The sequence below is a fragment of the Manis pentadactyla genome, chromosome 11, assembly GCF_030020395.1.
Source record: "Manis pentadactyla isolate mManPen7 chromosome 11, mManPen7.hap1, whole genome shotgun sequence".
NCBI lineage: Eukaryota > Metazoa > Chordata > Mammalia > Pholidota > Manidae > Manis > Manis pentadactyla.
In genome coordinates, this window is record NC_080029.1 from 123,262,621 (window position 1) to 123,280,095 (window position 17,475).

Consider the following 17,475-nt stretch of genomic DNA (forward strand, 5'->3'; position numbering starts at 1 on the left):
TATTGATGATGTGATAGTTTCTATTCAATTCTACAGCCATCTCTTGACTGAAGTCTTACTTGCACTACTCCAAGTAGGGAATCTTTTTACTATCTATCTACCAGTCTTAGAAAAAGAAAATGTACTGAACTAATGAGGAGAAAATATAATCCCTGTTTTATCAGTGGTGAATTTAACTTGGTTAACAAGATAGTAGGCCAGGATGCCTTACCCTTTTATATTCATTGCCACATAGTGCTAAGTAGACAGAAAATGTTTTGTTTTGTTTTGTTTATTCCTGGTGACCGACAGAAACTACACCAAACTGTTACTAGAAACTACTTCTGAATTATAAGATTACAAATGATTTCTGTTTTGTTTAAGCTTTTCTGGTATTTTCACAGTGAGCATATATAACAAAAGAAAAAAATTTAATTTAAAAATAAATTGTATGTAACTATAGCCTTTAGTCTCAGTTCTAAGTCTTTCTCAATCACTGTGTGGCCTTTTTTCTGGGCTCCAGTTTCCCTCATCCATAAAAGGATTGAACTAGGGGGCCGCTCAATTTTAACATTCTGTTGGGATTATCTACCTCTTTTTCCTATCTTTTCAGCCTCTCCCACTTTCCTGTATCGTTCTCCAGTATTAACATTCAACATTATCTAGTTTCTACCATATTAAATTGAGGAAATCCTTCCTGGACGACTCCCTTGCCTAATAGTCTCAACACATTATTTCTTCCTCTTCCCACCTAAATTTCTTCAAGAAGTTATCGGCAATTATCTCCTCAGTCTTTAACTCACTACAGTCTGTTTTGCATCCACACCACTGCACGAAAATAGTTCATGCTAAAATCACCAATGAGCTCACATTTCAAGTCCAGTACGCACAGGTCCTCATTCTCTGTTACCTCTCAGCAGCATTTGAAATAATTGTCTCCTTCCCCCTTAATGAAATCTCCTCATCTGGTTTCTTATTATCACTCTTATGACTGTTATTTTTTTAAATTTTCTTTGGAAGTTAATCCTTTCTCCCTGGTACACCCACCAAGGCCACCTCCCGAGATCACTGTTTTCTTTTTGGCCTAGATTCACATACTAATAATTCCCAAACAGACGGAAACAGCAGAATTCCCTTACAGACTTATAAATTCCAGACTTCCAAATTCACCTGCTTGCTCTATTATATGCAGGCTGATAAAATATGGACTCATAATCTTCCTCCCAAAAGTTGCACCTCCCCCAGTGTTGTCTGTATTAGTAAATGGCCCTACAAATCATCAAATACACAAACCCAAAACCTCAACATTTCTTTCTCTTCAAAATCCAGTCTCATGTATGTGTCTATCTTTCTGTGCTTTTGCTGATGCCACATCCTAACCCAGATCTTTATCATAATACAACAGCCCCTTAAACAGTCTCCTAGCCTCCTGGCCTGTTCTCCCCAGTCCATTCTCCGTACAGCAGTGAGAACTGCCTTATTTTGAAAGTCAGACTGATTGAAGTTTAATTTATATACAGTAAAAATTATCTTTTTGTGTGTGTGTGTACAATTCTATGAATTTTGACAAATTCATGCAGTCATATAACCACCACCACATGACATTTGAATTGTTTCATTTTTGCCTATAAACCTTTGTATACAGGCTCTAGTGTAAACATAACTTTTCATTTGTCTTGGGTAAATACCTGGAAATGAGTTGCTGGGCTGCTTGTGTTTAACTTTATAAGAAACTGCTAAACTTTTCCAAAGTAGCCGAACCATTTGCGTTCCTACGAGCACTATATGAGTTTCAATTGCACCTCATCCCTCCCTTGCCTCAGTTTTTGTTTTCGTTTTAATTGTTTTAAACATTCTAATAGATGTATAGTAGTAGCTCAGTGTAGTTTCAATTTGCATTTCCATATGACTAGTGATATTTAGCATCTTTCACAGGCTTATAGCCAGTCTATATGAATCTTGGGTTAAGTGCTCAAATCTTTTGCTTGTTCTTTTCTTAGGACTTCTGTTGTTGAATTTTGAAAATTGTTTGTATATTCTGGATACAAAGTCCTTTGTCATATATGTACTTTGCAAAGTATTTCTTCCCATCTGTGACTTCTGTTTCATTTACTCATCAAGTATCTTTGACAGATAAAATGTTTTTAATTTTGATGAATCCATATTATCTATTTTTTGCTTTTTTTATTTTTATTTTTATTTTTTTTGGTATCATTGATCTACAATTACATGAAGAACGTTATGTTTACTAGACTCCCCCATTCACCAAGTCCCACCCACAAACCCCATTACAGTCACTGTCCATCAGCATAGTAAGATGCATTAGAATCACTACTTGTCTTTTCTGTGTTGCACAGCCCTCCCCCTGCCCCCCCCCACATTATACATGCTAATCTTAATGACCACTTTCTTTCCCCTCCCCCCTTATCCCTCCCTTCCCACCCACCCTCCCCAGTCCCTTTCCCTTTAGTAACTGTTAGTCCATTCTTGGGTTTTGTGATTTTGCTGCTGTTTTGTTCCTTCAGTTTTTTCTTTGTTCTTTTACTCCACAGATGAGTGAAATCATTTGGTACTTGTCTTTCTCTGCCTGGCTTATTTCACTGAGCATAATACCGTCCAGCTCCATCCATGTTGTTGCAAATGGTAGGATTTGTTTTCTTCTTATGGCTGAATAATATTCCATTGTGTATATGTACCACATCTTCCTTATCCATTCATCTACTGATGGACACTTAGGTTGCTTCAATTTCTTGGCTACTGTAAATAGTGCTGCGATAAATGTAGGGGTGCATCTGTCTTTTTCAAACTGGGCTGCTGCATTCTTAGGGTAAATTCCTAGAAGTGGAATTCCCAGGTCAAATGGTATTTCTATTTCTGGTTTTTTGAGGAAACTCCATACTGCTTTCCACAATGGTTGAACTAATTTACATTCCCACCAGCAATGTAGGAGGGTTCCCCTTTCTCCACAACCTCGCCAGCATTTGTTGTTGTCTTTTGGATGGTGGTGATCCTTACTGGTGTGAGGTGATATCTCATTGTGGTTTTAGTTTGCATTTCTCTGGTGACTAGCAATGTGGAGCATCTTTTCATGTGTCTGTTGGCCATCTGAACTTCTTCTTTGGAGAACTGTCTGTTCAGCTCCTCTGCCCATTTTTTGATTGGATTATCTGCTTTTTGTTTGTTGAGGTGCATGAGCTCTTTATATATTTTTTATGTCAACTGTTTATCGGATCTGTCATTTATGAATATATTCCCCCATACTGTAGGATACCTTTTTGTTCTGTTGATGGTGTCCTTTGCTGTACAGAAGCTTTTTAGCTTGATATAGTCCCACTTGTTTGTTTTTGCCTTTGTTTCCCTTGCCTGGGGAGATATGTTCATGAAGAAGTTGCTCATGTTTATGTCCAAGAGATTTATGCCTATGTTTTTCTCTAAGAGTTTTATGGTTTCATGACTTACATTCAGGTCTTTGATCCATTTTGAATTTACTTCTGTGTATGGGGTTAGACAGTGATCCAGTTTCATTCTCTTACATGTAGCTGTCCAGTTTTGCCAGCACCATCTGTTGAAGAGACTGTCATTTCCCTGTTGTATGTCCATGGCTTCTTTATCGTATATTAATTGACCATATATGTTTGGGTTAATGTCTGGAGTCTCTATTCTGTTCCACTGGTCTGTGGGTCTGTTCTTGTGCCTGTACCAAATTCTCTTGATTACTGTGACTTTGTAGTAGAGCTGGAAGTTGGGGAGCGAGATCCCCCCAACTTTATTCTTCCTTCTTAGGATTGCTTTGGCTATTCAGGTCTTTGGTGGTTCCATATGAGTTTTTGAACTATTTTTTCCAGTTTGTTGAAGAATGCTGTTCATAATTTGATAAGGATTGCATTGAATCTGTATATTGCTTTGGGCACGATGGCCATTTTGATGATATTAATTCTTCCTAGCCAAGAGCATGGGATGACTTTCCATTTGTTAGTGTCCCCTTTAATTTCTCTTAAGAGTGACTTGTAGTTTTCAGGGTATAGGTCTTTCACTTCCTTGGTTAGGTTTATTCCTAGGTATTTTATTCTTTTTGATGCAATTGTGAATGGAATTGTTTTCCTGATTTCTCTTTCTATTAGTTTATTGTTAGTGTATAGGAAAGCCACAGATTTCTGTGTGTTAATTTTGTATCCTGCAACTTTGCTGAATTCCGATATTAGTTCTAGTAGTTTTGGAGTCGAGTCTTTAGGGTTTTTTATGTACAATATCATGTCATCTACAAATAGTGACAGTTTGACTTCTTCTTTACCAATCTGGATTCCTTGTATTTCTTTGTACTGTCTGATTGCCATGGCTAGGACCTCCAGTACTATGTTGAATAACAGTGGGGAGAGTGGGCATCCCTGTCTTGTTCCTATTCTTAGAGGAAAAGCTTTCAGCTTCTTGCTGTTCAGTATGATACTGGCTGTGGGTTCTTCATATATGTCCTTTATTATGTTGAGGTACTTGCCCTCTATACCCATTTTGTTGAGAGTTTTGTCGAATTTTGAATTTTGTCAAATGCTTTTTCAGCATCTATGGAGATGATCGTGTGGTTTTTGTCCTTCTTTTTGTTGATATGGTGGATGATGTTAATGGGTTTTCGAATGTTGTACCATCCTTGCATCCCTGGGATGAATCCCACTTGGTCATGGTGTATGATCCTCTTGGTGTATTTTTGAATTTGGTTTGCTAATATTTTGTTGAGTATTTTTGCATCTATGTTCATCAGGGATATTGGCCTGTAATTTTGTTTCTTTGTGGAGTTTTGCCTGGTTTTGGTATTACGGTGATGCTGGCTTCATAGAATGAGTTTGGAAGTATTCCCTCGTCTTCTATTTTTTGGAAAACTTTAAGGAGAATGGGTGTTATGTCTTCTCCGTATGTCTGATAAAATTCTGCGGTAAATCCATCTGGCCTGGGGGTTTTGTTCTTGGGTAGGTTTTTGATTACCGCTTCAATTTCTTTGCTCATAATTGGTTTGTTTAATTTTTGTGTTTCTTCCTTGGTCATCCTTGGAAGGTTGTATTTTTTTAGGAAGTTGTCCATTTCTTCTAGGTTTTCCACCTTGTTAGCATATAGGTTTTCATAGTATTCTCTAATAATTCTTTGTATTTCTGTGGGGTCTGTCATGATTTTTCCTTTCTCTTTTCTGATTCTGTTGATGTGTGTTGATTCTCCTTTTCTCTTAATAAGTCTGGCTAGAGGCTTATCTATTTTGTTTATTTTCTCACAGAAACAGCTCTTGGTTTTATTGATTTTTTCTATTGTTTTATTCTTCTCAATTTTAATTATTTCTTCTCTGATCTTTATTATGTCCCTCCTTCTGCTGGCTTTAGGCCTCATTTGTTCTTCTTTTTCCAATTTTGGTAATTGTGACATTAGACTACTCATTTGGGGTTGTTCTTCCTTCTTTACATATGCCTGAATTTCTATATACTTTCCTCTTAAGACTGCCTTTGCTGCGTCCCACAGAATATGGGCTTTGTGTTTTGTTCTCATTTGTCTCCATATATTGCTTGATCTCTATTTTAATTTGTTCATTGATCCATTGATTATTCAGGAGCATGTTGTTAAGCCTCCATGTGTTTGTGAGCCTTTTTGCTTCCTTTGTACAATTTATTTCTAGTTTTATCCCTTTGTGGTCTGAGAAGTTGGGTGGTAGAATTTCAATCTTTTTGAATTTACTGAGGCTCTTTTTGTGGCCTAGTATGTGGACTATTCTGGAAAATGTTCCATGTGCACTTGAGAAGAACGTGTATCCTGTTGCTTTTGGATGTAGAGTTCTGTAGATGTCTATTAGGTCCATCTGTTCTAGTGTGTTGTTCAGTGCCTCTGTGTCCTTACTTGTTTTCTGTCTGGTGGATCTGTCCTTTGGAGTGAGTGGTGTGTTGAAGTTTCCTAGAACGAATGCATTGCATTCTGTTTCCTCCTTTAATTCTGTTAGTATTTGTTTCACATATTGGGTGCATATATATTTATAATGGTTATATCCTCTTGTTGGACTGACCCCTTTATCATTATGTAATGTTCTTTATCTCTTGTTACTTTCTTTGTTTTGAAGTCTATTTTGTCTGATAGTAGTACTGCAACACCTGCTTTTTTCTCCCTATTTTTTGCATGAAATATCTTTTTCCATCCCCTGACTTTTAGTCTGTGTATGTCTTTGGATTTGAGGTGTATCTCTTGTAAGCAGCATATAGATGGGTCTTGCTTTTTTATTCATTCTGTTACTCTGTGTCTTTTGATTGGTGCATTCAGTCCATTTACATTTAGGGTGATTATTGAAAGATATGTACTTATTGCCATTGCAGGCTTTGGATTCATGGTTACTAAAGGTTCAAAGGTAGCTTCTTTACTATCTGTCTAACTTAACTTGCTTATTGAGCTATTATAAACACAGTGTGATGATTCTTTATTTCTCGCCCTTCTTATTCTTCCTTCTCCATTCTTTATATGCTAGGTGTTTTATTCTGTGGTCTTTTGTGTTTCCTTTGACTGCTTTTGTGAGTAGTTGATTTTATTTTTTGCCTTTAGTTAGTATTTGGTTGGTCTGCTTTCTTTGGTGTGATTTTATTTACTCTGGTGACATCTGTTTAGCCTTAGGAGTGCTCCCATCTAGAGCAGTCCCTTTACAATATCCTCTGGGATGGTTTGTGGAGGCAAATTCCCTTAGCTTTTGCTTGTCTGGGAATTGTTTAATCCCTCCTTCATATTTAAAAGATAATCGTGCTGGATACAGTATTCCTGGTTCAAGGCCCTTCTGTTTCATTGCATTAAATATATCACGCCTTTCTCTTCTGGCCTGTAAGGTTTCTCCTGAGAAGTCTGATGATAGCCTGATGGGTTTTCTTTTGTAGGTGACCTTTTTTCTCTCTCTGGCTGCCTTTAATACTCTGTCCTTGTCTTGGTTCTTTGCCATTTTAATTATTATGTGTCTTGGTGTTGTCCTCCTTGTGTCCCTTATGTTGGGAGGTCTGCGGGCTTCCGTGGTCTGGGAGACAATTTCCTCCCCCAGTTTGAGGAAGTTTTCAGCAATCGTTTCTTCAAAGACACTTTCTATCCCTTTTTCTCTCTCTTCTTCCTCTGGTACACCTATAATGCGGATATTGTTCCTTTTGGATTGGTCACACAGTTCTCTTAATATTGTTTCATTCCTGGAGATCCTTTTGTCTTTCTCTGCATCAGCTTCTCTGTGTTCCTGTTCTCTGATTTCTATTCCATTAATGGCCTCTTGCATCTCATCCAGTCTGCTCTTAAGTCCTTCCAGAGCTTGTTTTATTTCTGTATTCTCCCTCCCTACTTTGTCTGTTAGGTCTTACATGTTTCTCTGCAGCTCCATCAGCATGGTTATGACCTTTATTTTGAATTCTTTTTCAGGAAGATTGTTTAAATCTATCTCCCCCTGCTCCTTCTCGGGGGTTTTCTGGGATATTCTTGTCTGGATCGAATTCTTCTGCCTTTTCATGGCGATAGAGGTAGTCGTGGGCTGTTGGCTCATGTGTCAGCTGGGAGAAAAAAGTCCCTTCTTGCTTGCTGGTCGCCTTCCTCTCCTGGGAGAATGGCGACCCCTAGCGGCTTGTGCTGGGCAGCTTCGCACCGACATGTCCTCTGAGTCTGGCCTGGGCGGCTGTGGAGGAGGCTCTGGGCGGTTGCTGTGGGCGCGGCTGCTCTCAGGCTGCTCCCCTAGGTGGAATGGACCGGAGGCTGTTTATCGCCATGAGGACCCTCAGAGCTGCACTGCCTCCCACAGGGTTAGGGCGCCCGGAGTTCCCCGGGATTCCCAGCTGCTGAGCTGTGTGTGCTGGGATCGTTCTGTCCAGCTGTGGGGTCCCTGTCCCTTTAAGACTTTGAAAAAACACTCGCTTTTCTTTTGTCCCAGGGGCGCCGGCTGCAGGGACCCGCTCGCAGGTCTTACTGTCCCATTTCCCTAGTATCCAGCACCCCATGCACTGTGTCTGCGCTCTGGCCCGGATGGCTGGGGCTGGATGCTCTGCAGTCCTGGGCTCCGTCTCCCTCCCGCTCTGCCTGCTCTTCTCCCGCCGGGAGCTGGGGGGAGGGGCGCTCGGCTCCCGCGGGGCCGGGGCTTGTATCTTACCCCCTTCGCGAGGCGCTGGGTTCTCTCAGGTGTGGATGTGGTCTGGATATTGTCCTGTGTCCTCTGGTCTTTATTCTAGGAAGGGTTGTCTTTGTTATATTTTCATAGATATATGTTGTTTTGGGAGGAGATTTCCGCTGCTCTTCTCCCGCCGGGAGCTGGGGGGAGGGGCGCTCGGCTCCCGCGGGGCCGGGGCTTGTATCTCACCCCTTTCACCAGGCGCTGGGTTCTCGCTGGTGTAGCTGCAGTCTGGCCCCTGTCCTGCGTCTTCTGGTCTCTCTTTTAGGGCTAATTGTGTTTGTTGTATTTTCAAAAGTATATATGGTTTTGGGAGATTTCCGCGCCCTTCACATGCCGCCATCTTGGCACCTTCTCTCCCTATTTTTTGCTTTTATGGATCATGCTTTCGTTATTAATCTGAGAACTCTGCCTAACCCAAGGTCACAAAGATTTTTCTCCTGTTTTCTTCTAAAAGTTTTATAGCTTTACACGTTATATTTAAACCGGGATCCATTTTGAGTTAATTTTTGTGTATGGGGTGAGGTATGTATCAGGATTAATTTTGTTGCCTTTGGCTAACCAGTGGTTCTAGCAAATTTGTTGAAAAGAATATCCTTTTCACCTTTGTCAAATATCAGTGGCCTGTATTTATCTGGGTCTGTTTCTGGACTCTTTTATGTCTGTTCTGATCTGTGTTAGGGGTCAGGAAACTTTCTGTAAAGAACCAGATGGTAAACATTTTAGGTTTTGCAGACCAAAAGGCAAATTTTAAACCATTTTGTAGGTACTTCTATAACAAGAGAAAACAAATTTCTATGAGAAATTTTTGAGAAAATTCAAAACATTAACAGTTGATTACAGTTTTTAACAGCTCTAAGAAGAATGGAATTCTTTTTTGGGAGAGGGTTAATATTTTACTTATTTAGGGTTCAAAGTTAGTGTTTCCTCTCACCAAAATTGATTACAAAAGTTAATCTATTAACATATATCTGTAATGAAATTTCACATATTTTTATCTTTGAAAAATTTATTCATACAGAGGATGCATGTAGCAGTGAAAATGCTGCAACTTGTGGAGTGCTGGATGGTACTGCAAAGTGATGAGGATGCCACATACAATCTGTCAGAACTACTTAACCCTCCTCCATTGTAGCAAAAGCAATAATAGACAGTATGTAAACAAACAATCCTGGCTGTGTTCCAACAGAGCTGTATTTATGGACACTGAAATTTGAATTTCTTATGACTTTCACTTGTCACAAAATATTCTTTTGACTTTTTTCCTAACCATTAAGAATTTTTAAAAGCATCCTTAGCTTAGGAATGCACAAGAACAGGTCGCAGGCTAGATTCAGCACCGGGCTTTATTTTGTGTCCCCTCCCCCTGCCTTTGCTTCTGCCTTTTTGGCAACGTCACATTGTCAAGGTCACTGTAGCTTCATTTTAAGCCTTGAAATCAGGTAATGCAAGTCCTCCAACTTTCTCCTTTTTCCAGTTGTTTTGGCTATTCTTGTTTCTTTGCCTTTCTATCTAAATATTACAATCAGCGTGTTGATTTCCCCAAAAAATCTTGCTCGGATTTTCGTTTGACTTATTTGAATATACAAAGCAATTTAGGGAGAATTAACATTTAACAATATTGAGTGAACTTGGTTTCTCTCTTCACTTAGGTCTTTGATATTTTTTATCAGTGTTTTGTAGTTTTCTGCATATAGATTTTAGGTTTTGTACATATATTATTAATTTATACCTCAGTATTTCATGTTTTTTGCTCAGCGCTGTCTTTTAAAAATGCAAATTGGATCATGTTGTTTCCCCTGTTTAAAACCTTTAGTGGCTTCCCACTGCTCTTAGGACAAACTCTATAATCTTTAAAAGCCTAAAAGGGCCTTCGTGACCTGACCCCTGCTGTCCTTTTCAGCCTGATTTTACACCATTCTTCTGCTGCTCAGAATGTTCCCATCTCAGACCAGCAGGAAATAGTCTTATCAACTAAGGGATATAGCTTTTAGAATATCTGAAGGAATAAATAAATGTTTTCAAACAAATACTTGAAAAATATATTTTAACCTTATTGAAAAGAGCTGTTCGGTGATTTCCAGCAAAGAATGAACTTAGATTTTGGCAGGGTTGTTGGGCTCTCTGTTTGGAATTCTTTCGGTCTGTACTTCTTCCATTGAGGCAGAGCGCTTTATGAGTATTGTTTACAAGGGACCTAGCTTTGTATGTATTAGCTAGAGAGAATATTCTTTCCTTCCTTATACATGTACTGGAACTTGGCGAAAAAGTGGGTTTCTGACCAAACCAAGGGTCTTGTCACTGTCATTGTATATGAATGAAGTTAAAGTCTTTAGCTATTAAAATAGTTCTTACACATATGTACCTACTGCCAACTTTATTATAATATCAAAAGTAGAAATATAAGACTGTAGTGATGGTTGTGGGAAGGTCTGTAGGTGTGTGCCTACAGTAAGAGAAAACTGTAAGATTCTTTTTTTTTTTACATAAACCTTAAGACCAGCACATTTTTTTCATTTTCTTTTACTGAGGTACATACAATACAATGCACAAATCTTAATGTGCAGCTCAGTGAATTCTGCATGTATACCATTACTCAGTGTAACCATTACACAGATCAAGATATCAAACATTCTCACTAATTATCTTTTACCCCTAAGGACCAGCACATTTAATCAACCGATGTTTATTCAGCTCCTTATACTAGACATATAGAGATGAAAAGGAATAGCCCAGGCCTTAAGAAGCTCAAAAACTAGTGAGGAAACAGACAGTTAAAAATGAAAGTGCTTGTTCATGGAGTATGTCTGAGTGGCTTTGATAGTACCAAGGAGAAATAATAGCCATGTGGAATTTAGAATGTAATAAGATTAGTTGATGTTCAAGACATAAGGCTAGAAGGAAGGCAGGACCATATCGTGAAAACCTAAGGGGTTTATATTCCATCCTATTACTCAGAGGTTCCACCACTTCAATGCACATAAAATTACCTGGAGAACTTGTTTAAAAATCAGATTCCTGGATTGACAAGGTAGGGCCAAGGTAGCTCCCCAGGTGGTTCTTACTTAGCTGGCAACCCCTAGTCTGCACACTGACATTTGGGAGCCATTGCGTCAGGTAAGATTGAGCCACAGAATAGTTAAGCTAGCTAATAATATGATCATATTAACATTCTTAGAATGTTAAAACTGATAGTAGTATAGAACATTGTAATCACCTGAAAATCTCACTAAAATGCAAAGTATGGGGGTGGACATAAGGTAGTACATTTCTCAAAAGTTCCCAGATGAGACTGATACTTCTCTGAGGACCACATTTTGAGTAACAACAGTAGGGAGGTTGGATTGGAATAGGGAGAGACTACAGGCAGGAAGGTCAGTTAACAGCCTACGGCAGGAATCTAGGCAAAAGATGGTGAGTATCTGAACTACTAGCAGGGTCTCGTAATGGCAAGAAAGAGTTCCAACGAAATGTAACAGATAAAATTGGTAAGACTAATTTAGAGAATTAATAGTATGTAGAGTTAGAAGTGAGGAGAGGTGTCAAGAATGATCTAAAGGTTGACACTTAGCTGTCTTGGTGGATGATAGTGACATTAACTGAATAGGGTAAAGACAGAGGAAGAAGGTGGTCTGGGGGGTAGAGGAAAACAGGCTAGAGTAGAAAAGTTTCTTAGATTTGAGAAAAGGGGTAGCCAGAAGATTAGTTTCAAATGAGTTTGAGGAGTTGGTGAGATATACAAAATTTTTAAAAGGGTGGGTAGAAAAAGAGGGACCCACAACAGACTAGGAAGTGTCAAACAAGTTGGCAGATAACAGAAAGAACAGTTTCAAAGGCATTTCCAAAAGAGGAGAGTCACAGTATCATTGCCATAGAAACATCAAGCAGAAGATTATATATGGTTCAATGAGAGTGCATAAAATCATGATTAAAAATGAACTTCCCAAAATTCTGATTGGCTAAAGGGAATTCATGAAGTATCTAAATTAGCTTATCTCTCAGTCTTTTAAGAAAGAGTTTAGGAATGGAGCCAATTTTTTCAAGTCATTCATCATAAGCCGCACAGTGCCTCTTCCATTCAGCTTTTCTTCTCCCCCCCCCCCCCCCCACAGATTGATCGTACTTGGAAGAGCTGCTGTGGTACTTAGGGGAGGTGGAAACTGATGGATGGAAGTCTTACCATGCACTGAAAGAAAAGCATTGTCTGTGAAGTTCTGTATTTTAAAATGTCTGCTTGTAACACCTTTACTGAACATGTTTGGAAACCTGGCGAATGCAAGAACTGCTTTAAACCTAAAAGCTTGCACCAGCTCCCCCCAGACCCTGAGAAGGCTCCTGTCACCCATGGCAATGTGAAAACTAATGCCAATCACAGTAACAACCACCACTTGAGGAATACCAGAAATTTCCGACCCCCTGTGGCTAAAAAACCCACTATAGCTGTGAAGCCCACAATGATGGTGGCAGACGGACAAAGTGTATGTGGTGAGCTTAGTATCCAAGAACCCTGTGAGAACAAGCCTATCATCATAGGGTGGAACCGAAACAGGACAGCCTTAAATCAGAAACCACTTAATAATAATAATGAAGACGATATTAAAAGATTTAGCCACGTTCCTAAGCCTTATGGTAATAATGATAGTGCAAAAAAGATATCAAATGACAATAATGGACTAACTGATGTGTTGAAGGAGATAGCAGGCTTGGATACCAGCCCTCCGGGCAGAGGAAATGAAGCAAACTCCAGAGAAACATTCTTAGGAAGAATAAATGATCGCTATAAGCGGTCACTGGAAAGAAAGCTCCCGCCAAGTTGCCTGGTGGGCGGGATGAGAGAAGCTCAGAGCAAGCACGTCACGCTGAGCGCGAGCGCAGAGGTGATCGGCAGCGAAGGGGGCCGCTTCTGTTACCCCGCGTTCTCAAGCGGCGAGGAGAGCGAGGACGACGTGCTTCTCAGGGACGCGGAGGAGGAGCATGAGAGCTGGGATGAGAGTGATGAAGAGCTGCTGGCCATGGAGATTCGCATGAGAGGACAGCCTCGCTTTGCTAACTTCAGGGCAGACACTCTGTCCCCTGTCAGATTCTCTGTGGACAAAAAATGGAATACTGTCCCCTTGCGGAACAAGTCTCTGCAGAGAATCTGTGCTGTAGACTATGATGACAGTTATGACGAAATCCTAAATGAATATGAAGATGATTCTGTGGTTTCCTGTGGACCAGGAAGCGTTCAGAGCATGGTGTCATCTGACTCCACATCGCCAGATTCTTCTTTAACAGAAGAATCACATTCTGAGACAGCTAGTAGTTTATCTCAGAAGATTTGTAATGGAGAAATATCACCTGGTAACCCAGGAGATTCTAAGAACATGAAGAAAAGTGAGCCCAATTATGAAAGTCTCTCTGGTAATAATCAGGAGAAGGACTCATCACAAGCACCCAAAAGCTCAGTAAAAGTTCCAGAGACTCACAAAACAGTCCTTGCTCTCCGATTAGAAGAGAAAGACGGCAAGATCGCTGTACAAACCGAGAACCAAGAAAGTAAAGCCTCCACAGATATTGCTGGGCAAGCAGTGACCATAAACCTCGTCCCTGTAGAAGAGCAAGCAAAGCCCTACAGAGTTGTGAACCTGGAACAGCCATTGTGCAAGCCATACACTGTCGTGGACGTGTCAGCAGCCATGGCCAGTGAGCACCTGGAGGGCCCTGGTAATAGTCCCAAGATGAAAAGCTCATCTTCTACTCCAAACTCTCCAGTGATTTCACCTGCATTGACATCAGGACAAATAAGCGCCCATTCCCAAAAATCCAGTGCGATCCGATACCAAGAAGTATGGACTTCCAGTACCAGTCCACGACAAAAGATACCCAAGGTGGAATTAGTTAGTAGTGGAACTGGACCAAATGTCCCTCCAAGGAAAAACTGTCACAAATCAGCACCTACTTCACCTACAACTACAAACATTTCCTCCAAAACCATCCCTGTTAAGTCGCCTAATTTGTCTGAAATAAAATTTAATAGTTATAATAATGCTGGTATGCCACCTTTTCCAATTATCATTCATGATGAACCAACTTATGCTCGGAGTTCCAAAAATGCTATCAAAGTCCCCATTGTTATCAACCCAAATGCATATGACAATCTAGCCATTTATAAAAGTTTTCTTGGAACCAGTGGAGAACTCTCAGTGAAGGAGAAAACCACAAGTATGCTAAGTCATACTTACGAAGAGATAGAAACTGGAAACAAAGTGTCTGGTAACACCACTAGCAAGCCCGCTGAATGTCCCCAAGCTAAAGGGTTTTCAAACAACACAGAGCATAAAAGGGGCTCAGTGGCTCAGAAGGTTCAGGAGTTTAACAGCTGTCTTAACAGAGGTCAGTCTTCACCACAGAGAAGCTATAGTTCGAGCCACAGCTCCCCAACAAAGATCCAGAGACTCACTCAAGAACCTGTGGCCAAAACAGAAGGCACCCAGGAGTCTCAGATGACGAGCGGCAGCACCAGGGAGAAGGCGAGCACAGTGCTTTCTCAGATCGTGGCTTCTATCCAACCCCCACAGTCTCCTCCAGAAGTGCCCCAGTCTGGCCCTAAAGCTTCCGGTGTTGAAGAGCTTTATGCAGTTCCTCCAGATGTCAGTCCTGCCAAGAGTACCCCACTCAGGCCCAAATCTCTCTTTACATCCCAGCCCAGCGGTGAGGCTGGAGCACCTGAGGCCACAGAAAGTCCTACCACCAAAGTACAGAAAGATCTACTCACAAAACCAGTCACCACTCCTCCCTCCAAATTAGTGACTAACCCCCAAAGGGAGCCACCACCTCCCTTTCCCCCTCCACGTTCTACTTCCTCCCCTTACCATGCAAGTAACCTTTTGCAGAGGCATTTCGCCAACTGGGCCAAGCCAACTAGCCCTACTAGGTCAACAGAAGCTGAATCCATTTTGCATTCTGAAAGTGGCCGGCGGGCCGCTGACGCAAAACCTAAACGCTGGATATCATTTAAAAGCTTTTTCCGCCGTCGGAAAACAGAAGAGGAAGACGACAAAGAGAAAGACCGAGAAAAAGGGAAACTGGTGGGCCTTGATGGCACAGTCATCCACATGCTGCCCCCTCCTCCAGTTCAGCGTCATCACTGGTTCACAGAAGCAAAAGGGGAGTCCAGTGAGAAGCCAGCCATCGTCTTCATGTACAGGTGCGACCCTGCCCAAGGCCAGCTCAGTGTGGATCCGAGCAGGGCCAGGGCAGACCAGTCAACGGCCACGGAGAAGGATGGGGCAGAGGACGGGTTCTTGCAGGACTCAGAGAAGAAGAGCAGGAGTCATTCTTCTCCGTCGCACATTCCTAAACAAACTCTCAGGTATGTGGAATAGACTGCCAGAACGTGGGGGGGGCGGGGGGCGGGGTTTAGCACATTTTCAGGTGCTAAGTTTTTTCTATCTTCAAGATTACATAAGAGCCATTTTTGTTTTTAAGTCACATCAGTAGCCATTATCTATCTTTATAACTGCATTCCAAGATTAGAATATTATTAGTTACCTTATTGCACTGAACAAGGTTAATGGCCCTGTTCTGCCTGCTGTATTCTGGTGAATGCCAAGGGGCTTTAACAAAGAAAAGGAAGTCCATGACACCTTAATAGCAATAAATGATATGTTGCCTTGAAATGCTCTGGTATTGTGAGGAAGAAACAAGATCAAATGAAGAAATGGTGGTGCTCTTCTTACCCTCACTGTAGATGAAATAAAATTCTTCAAGCAATTCTTTTTTGTTTTCACCAGAGTTGTCTCTATATGAATTAGTACTTTATTTTAAGGGAATATGTATTTTTTTATTGCTCTCTCTTCTGTCCTTCAGAATGTTGTGGAAAATGGGGGTTGGGGGAGAGCAAGCAGTTTATAGTTGTTTAACATATGATGAAATGAGAAAGTTGGGTATTGAAATTGATACCCAATAATATAATTTTCAATCTAGCTAGACAGATTGAATTCCCACATCAGTTCTCGAGGCATTCATTTTCTTTAATACTTTGATAACTGTTTATTGATCACCTACTCTGTATAAAGCATATCCCAAATATTTATCTCAGATTCTTCTAATAGCCCTACAAATTGGTTGTATACTTCAGGAGAGGAAACTGAAAATCAGAGACATTAAGAAATTGGCCAGTTCACACTAGTAAATTGTCAGAGCCAGAATTCAAACCCAGCTCTGTCTCACTCTAAAGCTTATATTTTTCTTATCATGTTGCATTGCTTAATGAACACAAGCTCAAACAAAATTTTTGTATTTTCATTTGTAATCATTCACATAAGCATTTATGTTTAGGGAATGTAAGGGTTTTTTTGTATTATAAGCAAAATTAGTGAACTGCCAATAAAAACAAGGAACTACTCTCTCCAGTCTGTAACAACTGGGATGATTCCCTTATGTCCCCTGACATTTGTGTTCTTAGAGATAAGGCCTGAGCATCCCATCCATACGATTCTGAGTCTCCCTCCCTCTTGACTCTCAGTAGGCCTTCCCCACCGGGTCTGGTCTTCTCTGCAGCCAAGACAGCAAGCTCTGGTGATAGTATGAGTTCTCTCACTAGTTTTTCTTTAGAGAAGTATAAATAACAATGAAGTGAACACTTAAGGCCTTCACTTTGTCTAGCAAAGTGCTAGGAAGTTTTATATGTATTTTCTTTACTAAAAGAAGCTTTTCACATACCCCCAAATAGTTGTCAGAATACTAGCAAGTTCCTGTTTTCCTTAAACCCATGTAATAACAAAGCAAGTGGAATAGTGGTAATATATAATAGTCTTGTCATTCGTGGTTGAAAGTGGGTGATAGATACTATAGTCCAGTAATAATAAAACTCATGCATTTCAGGTTACTCTTTTATTAAGAAAAGAAGTAATTTAAACAGTGCATGGTGGGAATTACCTGAGGGAATGGCAGATAGTTCTTGGAGATCAATAAATGGCTTCACTCCTCATTAAGTACGGCTGTGTTGTATTTGTCTGCATCCTGGGAAGCAGAGCCACGGAATGATTTGGTAATGGGACACACTGCTTTGGCCGCATGCCATTTGTGTGCGCTTGAGGACAGCCCAGGCCCTTGGCATGGCACACCCCTTACTATAGTACACAGCTTGTATTTCCATAAATCTGATTGTACATGGGCCAGTATTACCTTCCAAAACTTATCAGTTCTTTATTGGGCACATCTATGAATCCAAATGATGCAATTAGTTTGCCCCATTGGTTCTTAAATTTAAGTGTGCATCACAATAACTGGAGGGCTGTTAAAACACAGATTGCTGGGACCTAACCCCAGAATTTCTGGTTCAGTAGGTCTGAGGTGGGTCCTGAGAATTTACA

The 17,475-nt window shown here is 40.5% G+C and overlaps 1 protein-coding gene across 9 annotated transcripts in view; it reads left to right on the plus strand.

Annotated features, from left to right (window-relative positions):
• The window catches only part of PEAK1 (pseudopodium enriched atypical kinase 1), a 295,209-nt gene that overhangs the window by 221,566 nt on the left and 56,168 nt on the right, over positions 1–17,475 (plus strand). For all 9 annotated transcript variants that reach the window (XM_057489007.1, XM_057489006.1, XM_057489005.1 and 6 more), the window contains one exon: positions 12,229–15,470. In XM_057489007.1, coding sequence (XP_057344990.1) covers positions 12,343–15,470 — 3,128 coding nt within the window. In that variant the 5' untranslated portion in view covers positions 12,229–12,342. The remainder of the gene's footprint in view (positions 1–12,228; positions 15,471–17,475) is intronic.